Source organism: Crotalus tigris, unplaced genomic scaffold, assembly GCF_016545835.1.
Source record: "Crotalus tigris isolate CLP2741 ecotype Arizona unplaced genomic scaffold, ASM1654583v1 scf7180000019496.3020429, whole genome shotgun sequence".
NCBI lineage: Eukaryota > Metazoa > Chordata > Lepidosauria > Squamata > Viperidae > Crotalus > Crotalus tigris.
The window spans coordinates 230,523-248,817 of record NW_024097566.1 but is presented as its reverse complement, the minus strand read 5'-3'; the positions used below and the strand labels follow the sequence as shown (position 1 = coordinate 248,817).

At 40.9% G+C, this 18,295-nt stretch overlaps 1 protein-coding gene across 3 annotated transcripts in view; it reads left to right on the top strand.

The window, feature by feature from the left end:
- The window catches only part of PPP1R12A (protein phosphatase 1 regulatory subunit 12A), a 178,786-nt gene that overhangs the window by 128,821 nt on the left and 31,670 nt on the right, over window positions 1-18,295 (top strand). For 2 of the 3 annotated variants that reach the window (XM_039362940.1, XM_039362938.1), the window contains exons 12-14: window positions 78-245; window positions 1,943-2,113; window positions 17,114-17,204. In XM_039362940.1, the coding sequence (XP_039218874.1) occupies window positions 78-245; window positions 1,943-2,113; window positions 17,114-17,204 (430 nt within the window). The remainder of the gene's footprint in view (window positions 1-77; window positions 246-1,942; window positions 2,114-17,113; window positions 17,205-18,295) is intronic. The other variant, XM_039362939.1, reaches the window with a different exon arrangement.

The following is an 18,295-nucleotide window of genomic DNA, read 5'->3' as shown; positions in this document are numbered from 1 at the left end:
ATCTTTTAGTGGATTTAATTGGAATTTGGTTAAAACATCATCAGTATAAAAATATTTCAATTTCTTTTATTTGGTAGCAGTTCCTTTGGTAGAAGACAAGATGACTTGATTAATACTAGTGTTCCAAATACTACATCTATATCAACTGTTACCTCTCTCACTGGTCTTCAGAAAAATCTGCTTTCTAGTACAACCACTGCTGCAAAGGCCACAACAGGTTCAGCAACATCAGTCATGCAAAGCAGGTGAGGTTAATGTGAGCTTTTGTGCATAAGGTACTGGGCCTGTAGTTTTGTGCTGATTTTGTGCCTACAGGTGGATTAAAAGCATTTGAGACCAGAGTAATACCACATGTGAACTTAAATTAGTTTTCAACTCAAATTATAGTAGTGGTCTGATTCTAAGATAAATTCCTTTTTTCTTGCTGTAATTCACATATTTGTACCTTAAGATATGGATTTAATACACTGATATCTGTGGGTTTTGAACATTCCTGGAGATATTGATCTCCAGAATGATTTCTGACAGTTTCCACCTTACTCTATCCAAGAGAGACCAGAAAAAAGTTTTTAGATTGACCCATTGTAATTCCCGTATCTGTTTTTTGGGAGGGCAACATTCCCTAAAAAACTGTGTGTATGTATTTAATCCATTTATATTGCCTCCCATCTCATATCTCTGACTCTGGGTAGATTACAATTTAAAAAAAAACACACACACACACACACCAAAACAACAGTAACTATAATTTAAGAGCCATAAAATATTTTTAAAAGGCCATCCAACAAAATCCATAGCAGGGGTGTTCTCATACCCATCAAAAACAGTCAATAAGGTTACTGCACAGGCTTTGCCCCACTTCTAACTCCTCACCTCTTTTTCAGGGCTTTATGATAAGTCAGCAGGGTTATAGCCATTCTGATTTCTGGGGTGGGGGTAGGGGTGATGGTGTTCCAAAGGGCAGGAGCCATGATAGAAAAGGTGCTTTTTCAAATGGCATTCCTTGTTCAGTGGAACTCAGAGCATGCCTTTCTTGCAGGACCTGATAGGACAGGCATGTCAAACTGCCAGCAATGGGGAAAACGTCGCGATACGTCGCACGATGTGAAGTGAGTTTGACATGCCTGTGATAGGATGAGTAAATGTAATTTGAAGGAGGTCCTTGTGTCTATGTGCATGTGATTAGGGAGAAATCAAAACCATGGGTTATATACTGCTGTTACGCCCCTTTCATAGTGTTATTTGGGACGTGTGTGTGTGTATCCAATTAGGATATAATATTTACATATGATTGAGAATAACTAATATTTATTTACTGATCAAGAAGTGGAAATGCCAGGTAGTTTATCTGGGTTCTTTGCACTGAAGATGATAGAATATAAACATAGCTTCAACTGGAGTATTTATTTAATTATTAAATTTTTATGATACCATTTTGCTATCCAAAGCAACTCTGGGCATCTTACAGTGCAATAAAAATATAAAACAATTATAAATTTAAGAACAATTAAAATTACAAGGATTACAAGGATTAAGACTAAAAATTATAGACTCAAGCAGTGTGAAGGGTACTGTTATTACACCAACCACCTCCAGCCTAAGGCATCTCCAACTGGCAAAATATTACTGTATGTTAATATAATTTGACATTTCTTTCAGTGTATTATTTTAGCCATATTATGTTTAAATTTCAGTGCATCATTTTGTCATTTTACATATGAGCCATGGCTCAAAATCCAAATAACATTTACATAAAAAGAATAGCTATGCATACTAATAAACAGTACTTGAGAAGTAAAGTGAAAAGATAGTCCAATAAAATTCACTTGGAATGTTTGCATTTTTTTAAAAAGCATTCTTTGTATCACACTCTTTTAGTGAACTGCTGTTATTTCTCAGCCATTTTTCCTTTTCTTTTGTTGTTTTTGCTGGGATCCTGTAGTACCTCGAATCGTTTGTGGGCTGACGATAGTTCTGAGAAAGACAAAGACAATGTTTCCACAGCACTGACTGTTCCTGTTGCACCCTCAGTTCTGAATACTGGGGTTACTACTACCTTGACTACAACTACTACTGGTACTGTGTCATCTTCAGAAGTCAGGGAGAGACGCAGGTGTGTAAATATAACAATATTACTTTTATTGTATAGATAGATATTAGTATGCTTCTTGCTAAATGTACATTCAAACCACTGTGAAGTTATACTATACTTTTCTAAAATAAGGTATAGGTTATACAGTATGTACTTTCTTTTTTTGCAATATATTTTATTGATTTTTTTAAACATAAATTACTTAATAATTGGTGAACAGTATGTTGTCTGGGTTTACATTTGTAAAACAATCACTAATAATTGATTTCTATAATCCATAATCCACATAATGATTTCAGTTGATTTCCTCTTTTCCCCAAAATGTCCTCTTTTGCAAACACTGAGTTAATACAATTCTTATTGTTTTGATAGATATCAATTAAATATATATCTTTTTTCCAATATTCCTAAAAATAATAATCACATCAATATTTCTTTTCTGTCCAATCATTCTGGTTGCCTCATTATAGATCCTGTTACAATTCTTATTTAAATTTCTTTCTCCCACAAAATTCAAAGTATTCTTACTGGTTAAGATTTTCTCAAAAATTAATTACATTTAAAAATTTAAGTCTATTTTTTCCATATGAACCATCTCAGCAATTTTACATTTCTTAAGGAATAGATAAAACAGTAAAAAAGAAAGGAGAGCAAGAGTAAAGAAACAAAAAGTAACATACTACTTAAAATATATGTCCCTCCTAAGCTAATATATATTGGTTTCCTAGATTTCTTATTTTTTTAACCATAATTAAAAATATGTTTAATCTTTAAATATTCCATTTAATACATCTAGTCATCTAGTTTTTTAACTCTTATTCAGAACATTTTTTCTTTTTTTATCCATTATAATTTTCTTAAATTCAATCATATTTAAATATCTAAAATATTTCCTTTATCTAAGCCATTTCAACTTTTTTATATTACTCATATCAAGAAATAGAATAAAAAAAGGGGGGGGGGAAAGCATACTATATTATATACTATATTATATATATATATATGTATGTATGTATGTATGTATGTATATGTATGTATGTATGTATGTATGTAGGTCTTTGGTTATTCGGGTTTTCTCCTACGTAAAACTTCCAATTTTACGTGGGAGAAAACCCGAATAACCAAAGACCTACATACCAACACCCGCGAAAACCTCAGAAAACACACACACACATATATATATGTTTAAAATAAAATGAGCACCAAGGTAGTTAAAACTATAAAAGTTTAATTTAAAAACGCCAAGCTTTCGCCGTCACCTGCCGGCATCATCAGGGCTTAAAACGCCAGAGAGTGGGAGAGTCTCTTATAAGCAAGCCAGAGTCTGCGCCCGGCTCATTGATCTCGTTATCAGACCTAATTGGATAGATTGTACTCCGGTGATCCGTTTCTTCCTGCACCACTTATCTACATGTATGTCCTCATTTGCCTTCTTTTCCTTGGATTCTAGGGTGGGTGGGGCAACCTCCCTATCTCCCTGGTTGCCCCCCTCCTTTGATCTATTCTCTCCCTCAGGTTTGTGTGGTGGTTTGCATTTCCCTTTCCTCTTTTTCCAATCCACATCCATGCAGCTATTCTCTTTACGAGTGCTTTCCCTTTCTTCCCTAACGCCTCCCCCTCGTGCCCAGTTGTTACTAAGATGGTCATGTGTAACATTCTGGGCTGCCTGGGTTACAGCAGTAAATTGGGGTAGTTCGGTAAGCTGTTTATCCATGTGATAAGCCTCGTAAGTATGGTCATGCACAGTCCTGATGATGCCGGCAGGTGACGGCGAAAGCTTGGCATTTTTAAATTAAACTTTTATAGTTTTAACTACCTTGGTGCTCATTTTATTTTAAACATGAATATACCCAGGGTTCATATTTTTAATATTATTACTCATATATATATTATTACTCATATATTACTATATATATATAGTCAATTACCAATAAAACGTGAACACCAGGAATATAATAAACTATAAAAGTTTAATACCATCACCGATCACCAAGCTTTCGTCAGATACTTCTGACATCGTCAGGGTTAATGCTGGTCTGTGGGAGAGTGCCTTTATAGGTGAGCTGTCATTTGCACACGGCTCTTAGATCTTGTCGTAGGTCCTAATTGATTTAACTGCTTTTTAATTATGGCTTCCATACCGATGACTCCTCTTTTCTTGCTTTTACTGCTTGTGGGTGTGTCGTTATTCCCCTCTACCTCCCACTGTCTTGAATAAGGGAGGTTCTTTCCTCCCCTTTTTTGGTCATTTGTATCTCTAAGTTGTTCCCTCTTCACACCTCCGTATCTCCTACCTTCCTCCTTCTTCTGATCTTTACTTGCTCCCCAATTGTCATCCCTCATTCTATGGGGGCGCACTCTCAGCCTTTCTCCCCATCCCTTGCTTTCCATTTCCCTCTCTTTGGCTGCATAAACTCCGTTTCTGTCGTTGCCATTCCGTCTGACATCTACTTGCTCTTTCACCCCATTATCAATGTTCTCGGACTCCACGTCAGACTGAATCCCTTGAATATCTCCTTCCTCCTCATACAAGCCCTTGTGTGCCCTCCTTTTTTGAATACGTATGCCTGGTTCCTTTGTATTCCTCCCTCCATCAACACAGTGATCTTTTTTACAGTTTCTATCACGTTCTACCCTTATTTGCATTTCTCCCCCATTCACACTGCTCTCGATCTCTATATTCTCTTGGGCGTTCCGATTGGTGCTCTGTTGTTTCCGTTGATGGACTGTCGTCACAGGGCAAGCCGGTCCCATCCTCCTTCTTTCTTGATGCTGCTGGATCATCGCTGTTTTGGATTTCGGGGGGTCGGGAATGATTGTTCGTTGGCTAATTGCCTCTTTCTCATCATGCAAGCGTTCTCTCACTGTCTGGGAGCATGTGCATGGTCCTGGAGCAAGGGGGGAGAAGTCCCTCAATCGTTGACTATTCTCCTGAATGTCCATGAGCCGTTGCTGTTGTTGTGGGGGGTGAAAATTCATCCCCTCCATAACTTCTTCCCTGGGATTACGTGGTACTGTCGCAGGGTGTCTCCTTAGGGGTGGGCGATCTCGCCCGCTCCATGCTCTTAAAGTTAGATGTGCCGGGCACAAATCAATGTGCCGGTTGACAGAGTCCCTGTCAGAGAGCCATGCCTCTTTTAGTAACCGGCCCTCTTTCGTATTGTCACCGGACAGGATGCATACATTATCAAAGTCAAAGCAATGTCCAGAATCCGCCATGTGCGCCCATACTTGGGAGTGCTGTTCCCCCCTTTTTACCGCTAATTTATGCTCATGGACCCTAGTCTTCATTCTTTTTGAAGTCTCTCCAACATAATTAACGGGGCAATCTTTGCAGTTGATTTTATATATGATTGCCGATTTTTCAGTGTTGGGGAGCGGGTCCTTTGGGCGCATCACTTTGGATCTTAAGGTTTGATCAGGTCTGTGAGCTACCCTCACTTTATGGGGGGCTAACAACCTGGCTGTTGCTTCTGAAACATTGCTGATGTAAGGGAGGGTGACACGGGTTATCTGTGATGGGAGTTCCTCCATATCCGAGCTCATCCGGGGTTTGGGTGGTATACTACAGCGTCTGATGAACCTGGTAGGGTAACCATTGCGTCTGCATATTTGGAAGAGATGGTTTCTTTCTTCCCTTTTAGCTTTGGCTGTGCTGCAATGGGAGTCTATTCATCTAAATAGCGTTCTTATGCAGCTAACTTTGTGGGTCATAGGATGGTTACTAGCATAATGCAGAATTCTATCTGTATGTGTAGGTTTTCGGTATACCCTCGTACTCAGGGTCCCATCTGGCTGGCGGTGGACCATTATGTCCAAGAACGCCAGTCTCCCCTGGTTCTCCTCCTCCTCTGTGAACTGAATGTCAGGGTATACCGAGTTGAGTATGCCCACAAAGTTAGCTTTATGCTCCCTTTTGATGACCAGCAGACAAGGGCAACGCCACGGTGGTTATGAACACATCTGGCTACCAAACCAAATTAACCAACCTACTCCAAGACTCCACATACAAACCCCTAAATACAGATCCCACACATCCATGCAAAAAACAAACCCAAAGCCACACCGATGATGAGGCATGACCACAAACCAGAAGCCAGACCACAGCTGCATCATTAGCCACTTTAAACCCCTCCAATCCATACATGAAGCAAACTGACACCCTCCATGAAGAGGAGGCACGACCACGAACGCGAAGCCCAAAAATAGCAAGGCAGCCCAAAATCTTAAACCCCTCTGCAACTCAGACTAACCTGAGCACAACCAAACAGAACACTCCCCCAGCCAATCAGAGCACAGCCAACCCCCCAGCCAATCAGAGCACAGCCAAGCCCCTAACCAATCAGAACACACCTCCACCCAATCAGAACACAGCCAAGCTCCCACCCAATCAGTTCATACCCCCACTGGCAGTTAAAAGGAAGAAACAGCTAAGACCACACATTGCTGCTCGAAGCACGAAGCTGAAAACACCAGCCTGAAGATGACGAATGGGACTTCGTCGAAACGTCGCCAAGACACTTCCAATTTTAGAGAAAACCCGAACAACCAAAGACCTACATACAAACACCCGCGAAAACCTCAGAAAACAAATATCGAACCTCTACGGGGAGGAAATCCACCATCTGACCAGGACCTATGAAAAACTTGAAGTCCAAAGAGCTTCCATTTTATGCGACCTCGCATTCCTACGCAACTGCCGAGATCAAAATCTAATCCCCACATGTTTCCAACTGAAATTCCACTCCAACTCTGCAGCCACCAAACGGATCCTGAAAAGAACAGAATTGGCCCTAATCAGAAATGAACTTCACACAAAAAGATTCCTCCTAGACCGAATTAACAAAGATCTCCTCACACTCCACCTCAAACTCAGCAACAAGATCCACCCCGCACTTTGGGACAAATCCAAACAACTCGCCGTCTGGAGAGCCGAAACACAGACCACCCTCAAGACAGATACACACACCAACAAACTCCGAAGACTACAAGAACGCCAGAAACAAACCCCTCCTCCCTCATAGCCACACATGAAACAAACAGTGCATAACATCTCAGATAGGATCCTCACCAAAGCCGAAACCAATGTCCTTTCCAAAGGATTCAACTTTGCAGTCGCTCCCAAACACATCCCCACTGAAACCATTATATGTGGAGTTGAAACCAGCCTGACCAAAATCAACCCCGACGACGCTAACAGAATCAGACTCGAAATCACCAACATCCTCTGCACCAGCAAGCCACCCAAAAGCAACTTACCCAAAGAGGAACAGACAGCACTACGTAACCTGAAAGAAGACACCAGCATAATAATCCTACCAGCAGACAAGGGCAACGCCACGGTGGTTATGAACACATCTGACTACCAAACCAAATTAACCAACCTACTCCAAGACTCCACATACAAACCCCTAAATACAGATCCCACCACCTACCTGGAAAAAACCACCAGATCCAAAATAAAAGCCTCCCCCATTAGCGAAGAGATCCAGCAAAGAATCATTCCCAGAGAGAAATCATCCAGATGCCCCAAACTCTATGGTCTCCCCAAGATACACAAAGAAGGAACCCCACTCAGACCTATAGTCAGCTCCATAGGCTCACCTCTACAAAACCTAGCCAAATTTCTCGCCAAACAACTACAGCCCTATGCAGAATCCATCACCTCACACGTAAAAAACTCATTCCAGTTTATAGAGATCATAAAGAAACAAAACTTACAGCCCAGCGACCTACTCGTGAGCTTCGATGTCATATCCCTCTTCACCCAAGTGCCTATCAAAGAAGCCTTGACAGCTATCCAAAACAAATATAACCCCCCCAAACACATCTTAGATCTGACCAACCACTGCCTATCCAACACATACTTCATCTATAATGGACAAAAATACAAACAAACAGAAGGAGCACCCATGGGATCACCCCTCTCACCTGTCATTGCCAACCTCTACATGGAACACTTTGAAACCCAAGCTCTAGAAAAATCGGACCACAAACCCAAACTCTGGCTCAGATACGTAGACGACACCTTCATAATCTGGCCACATGGGAAGAAAAACTGGACAACTTCCTCACACACCTCAACAGCCTACATCCCAAAGTACAGTTCACCATGGAAACAGAAGCTAACAACCAACTTCCCTTCCTGGATGTCTTAGTCTACAAGAAATCCAATGGCTCCCTAGGACACACCATCTACCAGAAGAAAACACACACAAACCGCTATCTGCACGCTCTCTCACACCACCACCCAGCACAGATCAACTCTGTAGCCAAGACACTCATCTCCAGAACAAAACGCTTAGCTGACGAACAACACCTAAAACCCGAACTACACACTCTCACCAATGTACTAACATCCAATGGATTCCATAGAAATAAGATTACAAACCTAATCCAAAAAGAAACCCCCACTAAAATCCAAGACAAAGAACAAGAAAACGGCAAAGCCCTCCTCCCATACATAAAAGGCACCACAGACAGAATCAGTAAGATCCTCCATAAACACAACATCAAAACAGCATTCTGCACAAACAGAAAAATATCCACCATCCTTAGAAACCCCAAAGATAAAATTGAATTAGAAAATCAAGGAGTATACGAAATCCCATGCACCACTTGTCCCACCACATACATCGGACAAACCAACAGAAGAATAAGTGCACGCATTGAAGAACATAAGAACTCAGTCAAAAAAGAGGAACCAACATCTTCCCTGGTCCAACACCTTAAAGCCACAGGACATGAAATTGACTTTAAAAATACCAGAACCATTGCCAAAAGTGAACATTTTAATAACAGAATAATCAGAGAAGCCATCGAGATAGAAAAACGCCCACACAGCATGAACAAGCGAGATGATACCTCCCGCCTACCAGCCATTTGGAAACCCGCCCTTATTGACAAACGACTCCCTAACACAAAAAATGATACCAGACCCACACTCACAAAAACCACACAGGATGTCACCACCACACATCCACGCAAAAAACAAACCCAAAGCCACACCGATGATGAGGCACGACCACAAACCAGAAGCCAGACCACAGCTGCATCATTAGCCACTTTAAACCCCTCCAATCCATACATGAAGCAAACTGACACCCTCCATGAAGAGGAGGCACGACCACGAACGCGAAGCCAAAAAATAGCAAGGCAGCCCAAAATCTTAAACCCCTCTGCAACTCAGACTAACCTGAGCACAACCAAACAGAACACTCCCCCAGCCAATCAGAGCACAGCCAACCCCCCAGCCAATCAGAGCACAGCCAAGCCCCTAACCAATCAGAACACACCTCCACCCAATCAGAACACAGCCAAGTTCCCACCCAATCAGTTCATACCCCCACTGGCAGTTAAAAGGAAGAAACAGCTAAGACCACACATTGCTGCTCGAAGCACGAAGCTGAAAACACCATTCTGAAGATGACGAATGGGACTTCGTCGAAACGTCGCCAAGACACTTCCAATTTTACGCGGGAGAAAACCCGAACAACCAAAGACATACATATATACTTCGTGCTTCGAGGAGCAATGTGTGGTCTTAGCTGTTTCTTCCTTTTAACTGCCAGTGGGGGTATGAACTGATTGGGTGGGAGCTTGGCTGTGTTCTGATTGGGTGGAGGTGTGTTCTGAATGGTTAGGGGCTTGGCTGTGCTCTGATTCGCTGGGGGAGTGTTCTGTTTGGTTGTGCTCAGGTTAGTCTGAGTTGCAGAGGGGTTTAAGATTTTGGGCTGCCTTGCTATTTTCTGGCTTCGCGTTCAGCGAAAGCTTGGCGTTTTTAAATTAAATTAAACTTTTATAGTTTTATCACCCTGGTGCTCACCTTATTTTAAATGTGAATATTCCCAGGGTTCATATTTTTAGTGTTATTAACCATGGATATGATAGAGCAGTTCTGCTCAGAGCCAGGAAGTGGGAGAAGTTTGCACAACGCGTTTCATCTAACTACTGTAAGCTAGCATTTCTGCACGGCTGTATTAAGGAGAACCTGGCCCCAAAATCGCTGAGGAGGAGACCGACAGTTGATTCCTTGGAATGCCGACAAGCAGTCCGCCAATTCCAGCGGCGCACTTTGCACGCCTTGATCAACGACCAACATAGACGTATAAGGAACTTAAAAGCATGGATCCAAGACGATCGGAACTATTGCAGTTTAGAGTTGACAAACCAGCATTTTTGGATGCTGGACCGGCACATTCAACAAGCTACGGAACAAACAACTCATTATATGACATAGACATTCCTAAGGAGAATGTACCTGCTACGTGACTCCCACAACAGCACCTCATCAAGAAGAGTGGTATGCAATTTGTCTACTAAAACATTAACCCAGTCACAACTTTCCCTATTACAACGGGATGTGGGCCATAATCTTGCAGAGGCGGACACCCTTGACTTCATAGCAGCATTAGAGCCTGCCTTATACCATATCGGAGCAGGGGAAGAGGTCAGGAGTTCTATTAGAGAACAAGTCACAGGCCTTATAATGAACCACAGACGCTACCAAACACTATCTGGGAGTGAAAGGGAAGCCCTGAGCCAACTTAAAAAAGATGACACCATTGTCATACTTCCAGCGGATAAGGGGAGGGCAACTGTTGTCATGGACAAGGAGATATATATAAACAAGGCACTTGAATTGCTCAATGACAGTACTGCATATAGAGTAGTGAATAAAGATCCCACCACTACTCTTAGAAACTGTATCAACAAGCTTCTTGATGACTTAAAATGGAATAGGAGGATGGGGGAGGATGTGCTGAGAAGGGTACGCCCTGGCGACTCGGCTCTTGCCAGGTTCTATGGGCTGCCCAAGATACACAAACCCAGCGTCCCCCTCCGCCCTATTGTCGCATTCAGGGGCACCCCTACCTCGGAATTGGCCAAGTGGCTGAGCGTACGTATCTGCCACTTGGCCAGTAATAATAACACCACTGTGAGATCGGCAGACGAATTTCTGAATAGAATTAGAGCCCTGAGGGTGGAGGAAGACGAACTCATGGTCTCTTTTGATGTGGTCTCCCTGTTCACTTCCATCCCGCAGGACCTTGCGGTTACAGTCCTTAAAGACCGGTTGAATCAAGGAGACCAAGAACAACATCAGGACTCCCTCCAGATGGAGGATCTTATTAAACTGGTGGGAGTCTGCTTAAAGACCTACTTCACCTTTCAGGGCACTATATTTGAACAAATTAAGGGAACACCAATGGGGTCTCCGATCTCCAGTGTAATAGCAGAGGTGGTGCTCCAACGTTTGGAACACATAGCGATGGCCCAGTACCAACCAAAATTTTGGGCCCGCTATGTGGACGACACGTTTGTAGTCATCAAGAAGCAGCACAAGACTGACTTTATGGGTATTTTGAATTCGGTATACCCAGACATCCAGTTCACCATGGAGGAGGAAAATCAGGGCGTATTGGCATTCTTAGATGTATTAGTCCAACACCAACTGGATGGATCTTTGACCACCAAGGTATACCGAAAAGCAACTTGTACGGACAGGATTCTCCATTTTGAGAGTAACCATCCGACAGCCCATAAGGTCAGTTGCGTCAGAACTCTATTCAAACGAGTAGAGTCACATTGCAGTACTGCCAAAGCAAAGAAAGAAGAAAGAAACCACCTTTTCCAAGTATGTAGGTGCAATGGGTACCCGGTAAGATTCATTAATCGGTTTAGTATACCATCGGAATCTCGGAGCAACCCACCACCCCGTGAACTAGTGCCACAGACAACACGTGTCACCCTCCCCTATATCTGCAATGTCTCAGAGGCTACTGCGAGAATTTTGGCGCCGTATAACATAAAGGTAGCACATAGACCCAACCAAACGCTACGGGCCGCCATCATGTGCCCCAAGGACCCGCTCCCCAGCATGGAAAGATCGGCAGCCATATATAGGATCGATTGTATGGACTGCCCATGTAACTATGTTGGGGAGACTTCAAAACGAGTGAAGACTAGGGTCCATGAGCACAGACTAGCAGTGAAAAGGGGCGAGCAGCACTCCCAGATATGGGTTCACATGGCGGAATTGGGCCACCACTTTAATTTTAATGAGGTATGCGTCTTGGCAAGTGACAGTACAAAGGGAGGCCGCCTTCTTAAAGAGGCATGGCTTTCCAATAGTAACTCCATTAATCGACACATTGACCTCTGCTCTGCACACTTGACATTAAGATCATGGAGTGCGGCCAGTTACCCATCCTGTTACCGACGGCCCGACGGCAGACCTAGTGGAAAAACCAAGGAGAACATGCCAACCCCCCGACTAGTCGTGGACAACCCAGAGGATGAAGAACAACGTCTGAGAACCCCCACCACCCCCACAATGTTGACGCGCTCCCAAAAGACCAGGAGGGCGATAAAAACTAAAACCCAGAATCCCCATACTATGAACACCAGGGACTTTCCAATTGATACGGCAGAAGGCAATATAGACGGAGATGGGGGGGGGATTGTTAAAACCAACATCTCATCTACGGCTCGAGAGGAATAGGACGATCGATCCAAAGAAGATGGGACGACCCCTCCGTTCTATAATGCCGACCGAGTTGGGGATGTATGGGGTGTGGGATAGCTCTAGGAGTGACTGCGAGTCGATGGACACTCTGGAGAGCGGAGAGAAGAGCGAACCTGGATGGAGGAATGCGCGAGAGGGCGGAGCTTGCGGGATCAGCCTACCGCGCCTCACATCAACAGCACCCATCGACTCCAAAGATCCTTGTCACAGGCACGCAAGAATGAGAGGCAACGGAGCGAGGAGGGGGATGGAAGAGGAATGCTGTGACGTTCGGAAGGATCGTAACCCCACCTCCCCCCAGACCGAGACCTTTGTTTATAACACGGGGAAAAAGAGCGCAGGAGACGAAAGAAAGGGGAGGGAGCATGTTAACTGGGTTTGGCCGCATCTATGAGACTGGCTGCATAGACAAACAACTTATTGAATCATCCCAGCTTACTACCACACCTCAGTTAACCCAGAGTGGTACATGTGACCATCTTGACAGCAGTTGGGCACAAGGGGGAGGTACTAGGGATGAAAGGGAAAACATTCAGAGAGAGAATAGTCGTGCAAATGTGGATTGGGAGAAGGAGAAGGAGAAATGCAAACCACTAGATAAACCCGAGGGAGAGAACAGAGACAATCAGAGAGACAAGGAGGTTGCTCCACCTACTTTAGGGCTCAAAGAAAAGAAGGCAAACGAGGACACACGCGAAAAAAAGGGGTGCAGGAAGAAACGAGTCACCGGAGCACAATCCAACCAATTAGGTCCGATGACGAGATCAAGGAGCCGGGCGCAGACTTTGGCTTGCTTATAAGAGATTCTCTCACTCCCTGGCGTTTTAAGCCCTGAGGATGCCGGCAGGTGACGGCGAAAGCTTGACGTTTTTAAATTAAATTAAACTTTTATAGTTTTATCCCCCTGGTGCTCACCTTATTTATGTGTGTGTGTGTGTGTGTATATATATACATACATACATACATACACACACACACACACACACCCCAAATCTTTTCTATTTCTTTAACCATATTCCAACAAATGTTTCTTTTTTAAATATTCTCTCTGGTAGGTGCCATCATCTATTTTCTTGATTTCCACTTTAGTCTTTTTCCTTTGCCCAGTTTCTTTCTTGATCAATGTATTTTGCTGAGTTGAAAGGTCTTTCCATATGTTCATAAATGTTACTGTAGATATGAAAAGTAAATCAGGTGAAATGTCTTTTTACAGGGCTTTTGCCTTTCCACGTTTGTTGAAAATCTTTTTCTTTTTCTTTCTCTCCACTTTTCTTATCATTTCCTTTCTCTCCGATGTTCCTGACATCTCTACAGTCCATTGTATCCAATCTGTTTTCTTGTCTTCGGATTAATTTTGTAGTCTTAAGGGATAAATTGTTTTTTCCAATTCTTGTGAATTTTTTTCCACTAGGATTAAATCATGTTTCCTTGTTTTGTTAAGTTCCATCTTTAAGTCTCTCTTCTCAATTTTGTGTCCACTTATCTCTTTTATCTGTTCCTTTTCTGTTGTTTTCTGAGAATTTTTTTGTTGTAGAGTTAACTTTGAAATAGATTGATTTATATTTTCAAAGTTACTTTGGATTTCTTTGTGATTTAAAATCATTGTTGTTTGAATTAATTGCAGTATACTATATATCTCCTCCTGAGGAGTATTTATGTTTTCTTCATATGTTCTTTCTACATGTCTCTGATCCATGATGGCCAAGAATTTAAGTTTTTCTCTTTTCTTTTCTCTGCAAATAGCTTTAGAGTCCCGGTTAGATAGATACTTGTAATCCAAAGAGTTCAAAAAAGATTTTTTTTTCCTGAAGTTTATAATTCTCTCTTTGTCTACAGCCCACATTATTATCTTTTTTTATCACAGCTGTTCTTTGTTAAGGCTTTGAAGGTCACAAACACAGATTAGCTTTTCCCAGTTTTGCCAAGTCCTATAATGAAAGTCATAGCTGTCATAGTCTTCATCCACCACTAGGTGTCAGCATCTATTTGTTTTTCAGTTTCCAAAATGAACAATTGTCTTAGAATGAGAGTCTTAACCATTCAACAATTTTAGATTTATCCAAATTTAAGTTTTAAATTTCAGGTTTTATATTTATTTCACTACCATATATTTTGATCGTCCATAAAAAGTTTAATTCGCCGCTTCCGTTAGTATAAGGGTGTGGCGGAAATCCCCCTCCTTCCCTTTCAGAGGTATTTGCTTCTTGGGGATCTTTTCCAGGAAATTAAATATAGAATAGAAAAGAGAAGAGAAGATCAAAGTCCTCACCCAGTTTCACTGTTGTGCTGATTAGTACTTTTGGACTCCGGTTGCAAGTAGCTTGGGCTGGTCAGTGAAGTATAGCCAGCCTTTCTCCTGTCGGGTTAGAAGGCTTTCCCAAGTCGAACAGAATGACCACCACCATTCCAGAATTGCCGGGACACCCTTCTTCTTCGCCGCCTCCCCGGGGCAACTTAGATACATTTAGGGTCCCCTGGCATGGCGAAATTCGCTACGGGTGTGTGGAAAACCGCAAGCTCGCGATTGGTTGCTACCATGCAAAACTGGAAGTCCAGGTTATTTGTACTTTCTATAACTCATTGCAAATTTTGAATTTAAGATAATGAGTGGCATTTAATGTTTCCATTGTCATGGCTCTTCATTATTTGTAGATTTTTGAGAAGAATTTATTTATCCTTTATAAGAGAAGATTTATTTATTTAGTAGCTGTTTAAAAACACTATCAAATAGAAATGCAATAAATAAATAAATAAATAAATAGAAAAACAACAAGAAGATAAAAGATTCTCCAGCTTCAATAAATTGAACATTTCAAGGTAATATTAAATCAATCCTAAATATTAATGAGATTTTTAAACTATTATTAATATCAAATCAAAGTTCAAAAATTAACTCTAGTGGACAGTAAATTATGAATAAGTCATAATAAACTATAAGCATAATTTTTATCATAATCCTTTATTATTTAGAAGTTGAATTAAATTGTATCACAGGTTCTTAAAATATGACATGATTTTTGACAGTGATGGTTACTTAGTTTGCTATCCATTTAAAATGAAAATCCTGTGTGATTTCCAATAAAAGGCATAAAGTGTTATGGTAGCTGTATAGAGTTAACTTGGTAGTTTGTATAAGAATATTAAAATTAGTAAAGTTTGAGGAAGATTTTTTTTAAAATAGTTAAGTTTATAGTATATTTTTAAATAAGCAGTGTTAATTAATAAACATTAATTTTAAAACATAATAAACTGTATAGTTGTTACTTAAACAACTTTCCAGAATCATGTGTGAAACTGATAGAATTATTACATAAATTTTCTGATGGTTGAAAAGTTACCTGCCCACAAGCAATCTTTTTTCTATGTTAACTATCTTGAAGATAGTAGCCTCATCTTCTAGCTCAGGGGTAGGCAACCTTGGCTCTTTTATGACTCGTGGACTTCAACTTCCAGAATTCCTGAGCCAGCATGGTTTCCCAACACAAAACTTACGAAGCAATAACTTTCATTTAAAAAAGATAATGGAAACTCAGTTGTTATGTAATATATACGTAAGGTTAAATGCATGATACATATAATGACTTTCTGTTCCAAGCTTTTTATATGTAAAAAGTCACTTAATGTAAAAGAAAGACTTAAAAAGCAAGTAAGTTCAAAATCTAGGCATTTGATTTGTTCATCGCTCTCACTAGCATGTCAAAATGTATTTGAACAATTCACAGAATCAAATAATCTAAGTTTTTAATTTTCAAAGTATTTTTATTTGTTAATAAATTATGTTGTGTTGCAGGTGTCTTATCTTCTTGTAAGACTGGATACGATATCACATTCATACAAAATAGCAGCAGTTTAAAGTTGTCTGGGTATAAATGGGTAGCCTTGATTTACAAACATTCATTTAACAACTGTTTGAAGTTAGAACAGCACTGGAAAAAGAGATTTAAAACCAGTACACATACTTACAACCCTTGCAGCATCCCCCCGGTCATTTGTTCAAAATTCAAGTATTTGGCAGGTATTAATGATGGTTGCAGTATCTCAGGGTCATATGATCACCATTTGTGACCTTCCCAATCAGTTTACCGCAAGCAAAGTCAATGGGGAATCAGATTTGCTTAACAACCATTATTAACTGCAGGTGATTCATTTAACTATGGCAAAAAAGGTTGTAAAATTGGATGTGACTCACTTAACAATTGCCTTGCTTAACAACAGAAATGCTGGTCTCAATTGTGGTTGTAAGTTGAGGACTTCTTGTAAATTATTTTTATAGTACTTAGGAATAAAAATAGTGTATTGAGCTAAGCACGTGTGGTTACTTATCATGCAAATGTCCTTTCAGGTTCAAGAATTAGAAATGCAACATAAGCATTTGCAGCCTTAGATTATTTAATCAAGAAACTTAAGGAATTTTGTCTGTGTGTGAGAGAGAGTGATATCCAAAAGTTTAATTATTTTATACTGAGTATTACTTAGCAGATCTTTCATTCCAGGTCATACCTCACTCCAGTTCGGGATGAAGAATCAGAATCCCAAAGAAAAGCTAGATCAAGACAAGCGAGGCAATCCAGAAGATCCACACAGGTACATCAATCTTTGGTATCTTATAACCATCTCACAAAATGGTAGTATTGGGTGTTTTGTATTTTTTAGATTCTGCCAGAATATACAGTATATAAAGAAGTGATGACATTTTATAGTGAACTGGAAATGTGCTGTTTGTCGAGTCCTTGGTGCTTTGTGGGCTAGTTGTTTGCCCACAGACATTTCATTATCAGAATAGATATGTTCATTGCACTGCATAGCACTGAAGATATTATCTAGACCAGAGGTCCCCAACCTTTTGGACACCAGGGACCGGTTCCATGGAGAGAGGTTTTTCCATAGACCGGAGGATGCGTGGTTTTGTGTGTTGCCTACATCTCGCGAATGGGGCTTTGCTTATTTGTGCAGACGGGTTGCTGGCATGTCATGGCCCGGTACTGGTCCACGGACCGGGGGTTGGGGATCCCTGATCTAAACTGATCACAAAAAGTCTGCAAGCAAACAAACAAGCTCAGAAAGCATCAAGGACTCCACAGTTCAAGTCTGAGTTACATTTATTCTCCCCTAGTATATTGGTCTTACCATATTAATCATATTTTTATTTTGACAAAATTTTATCATCTTTTTTCTAAACTTTGCCTTAGTTTCAGTAGCCACATTCAAGGAATAGTTGCTGAGATTTTACCCAATTACAGAAAAGGATGCCTTTGTAAAATAGAAGAGTTGAAAGATGATGAAATTGGCTAGTACTGCTGTGATTTTTTTAAAAAGCCCTCCATAATGAAATTTAGAGCAGGAGGGAATAGCTAGCAGAAATAGTTCTAATTGTATTTTAAAGCACTTGATTTTGCATACTAGCTGCGCTCCTTTTTTTCAATATTTTGTATTATGTTCTTTTAGAAAGAATTACCTTTCTTTCCAGCAGCCTGTCGTAAGAGTATCATTGAGAAGAGGTTCTGATTTTCATTTGATTATCCTTTTCTTTAAAACTAGCAGGAAAATGTGCTTATTTTCCATAATTTCATTAAACTTGCTTGCTTTGTATGGTGACTTTTGAATTGGCTTCCTGGCTACATAGCCACTGAAAGCCTTAAGACACAGTTAGAAGATGAGGCAGAGGAGGGAAAGTT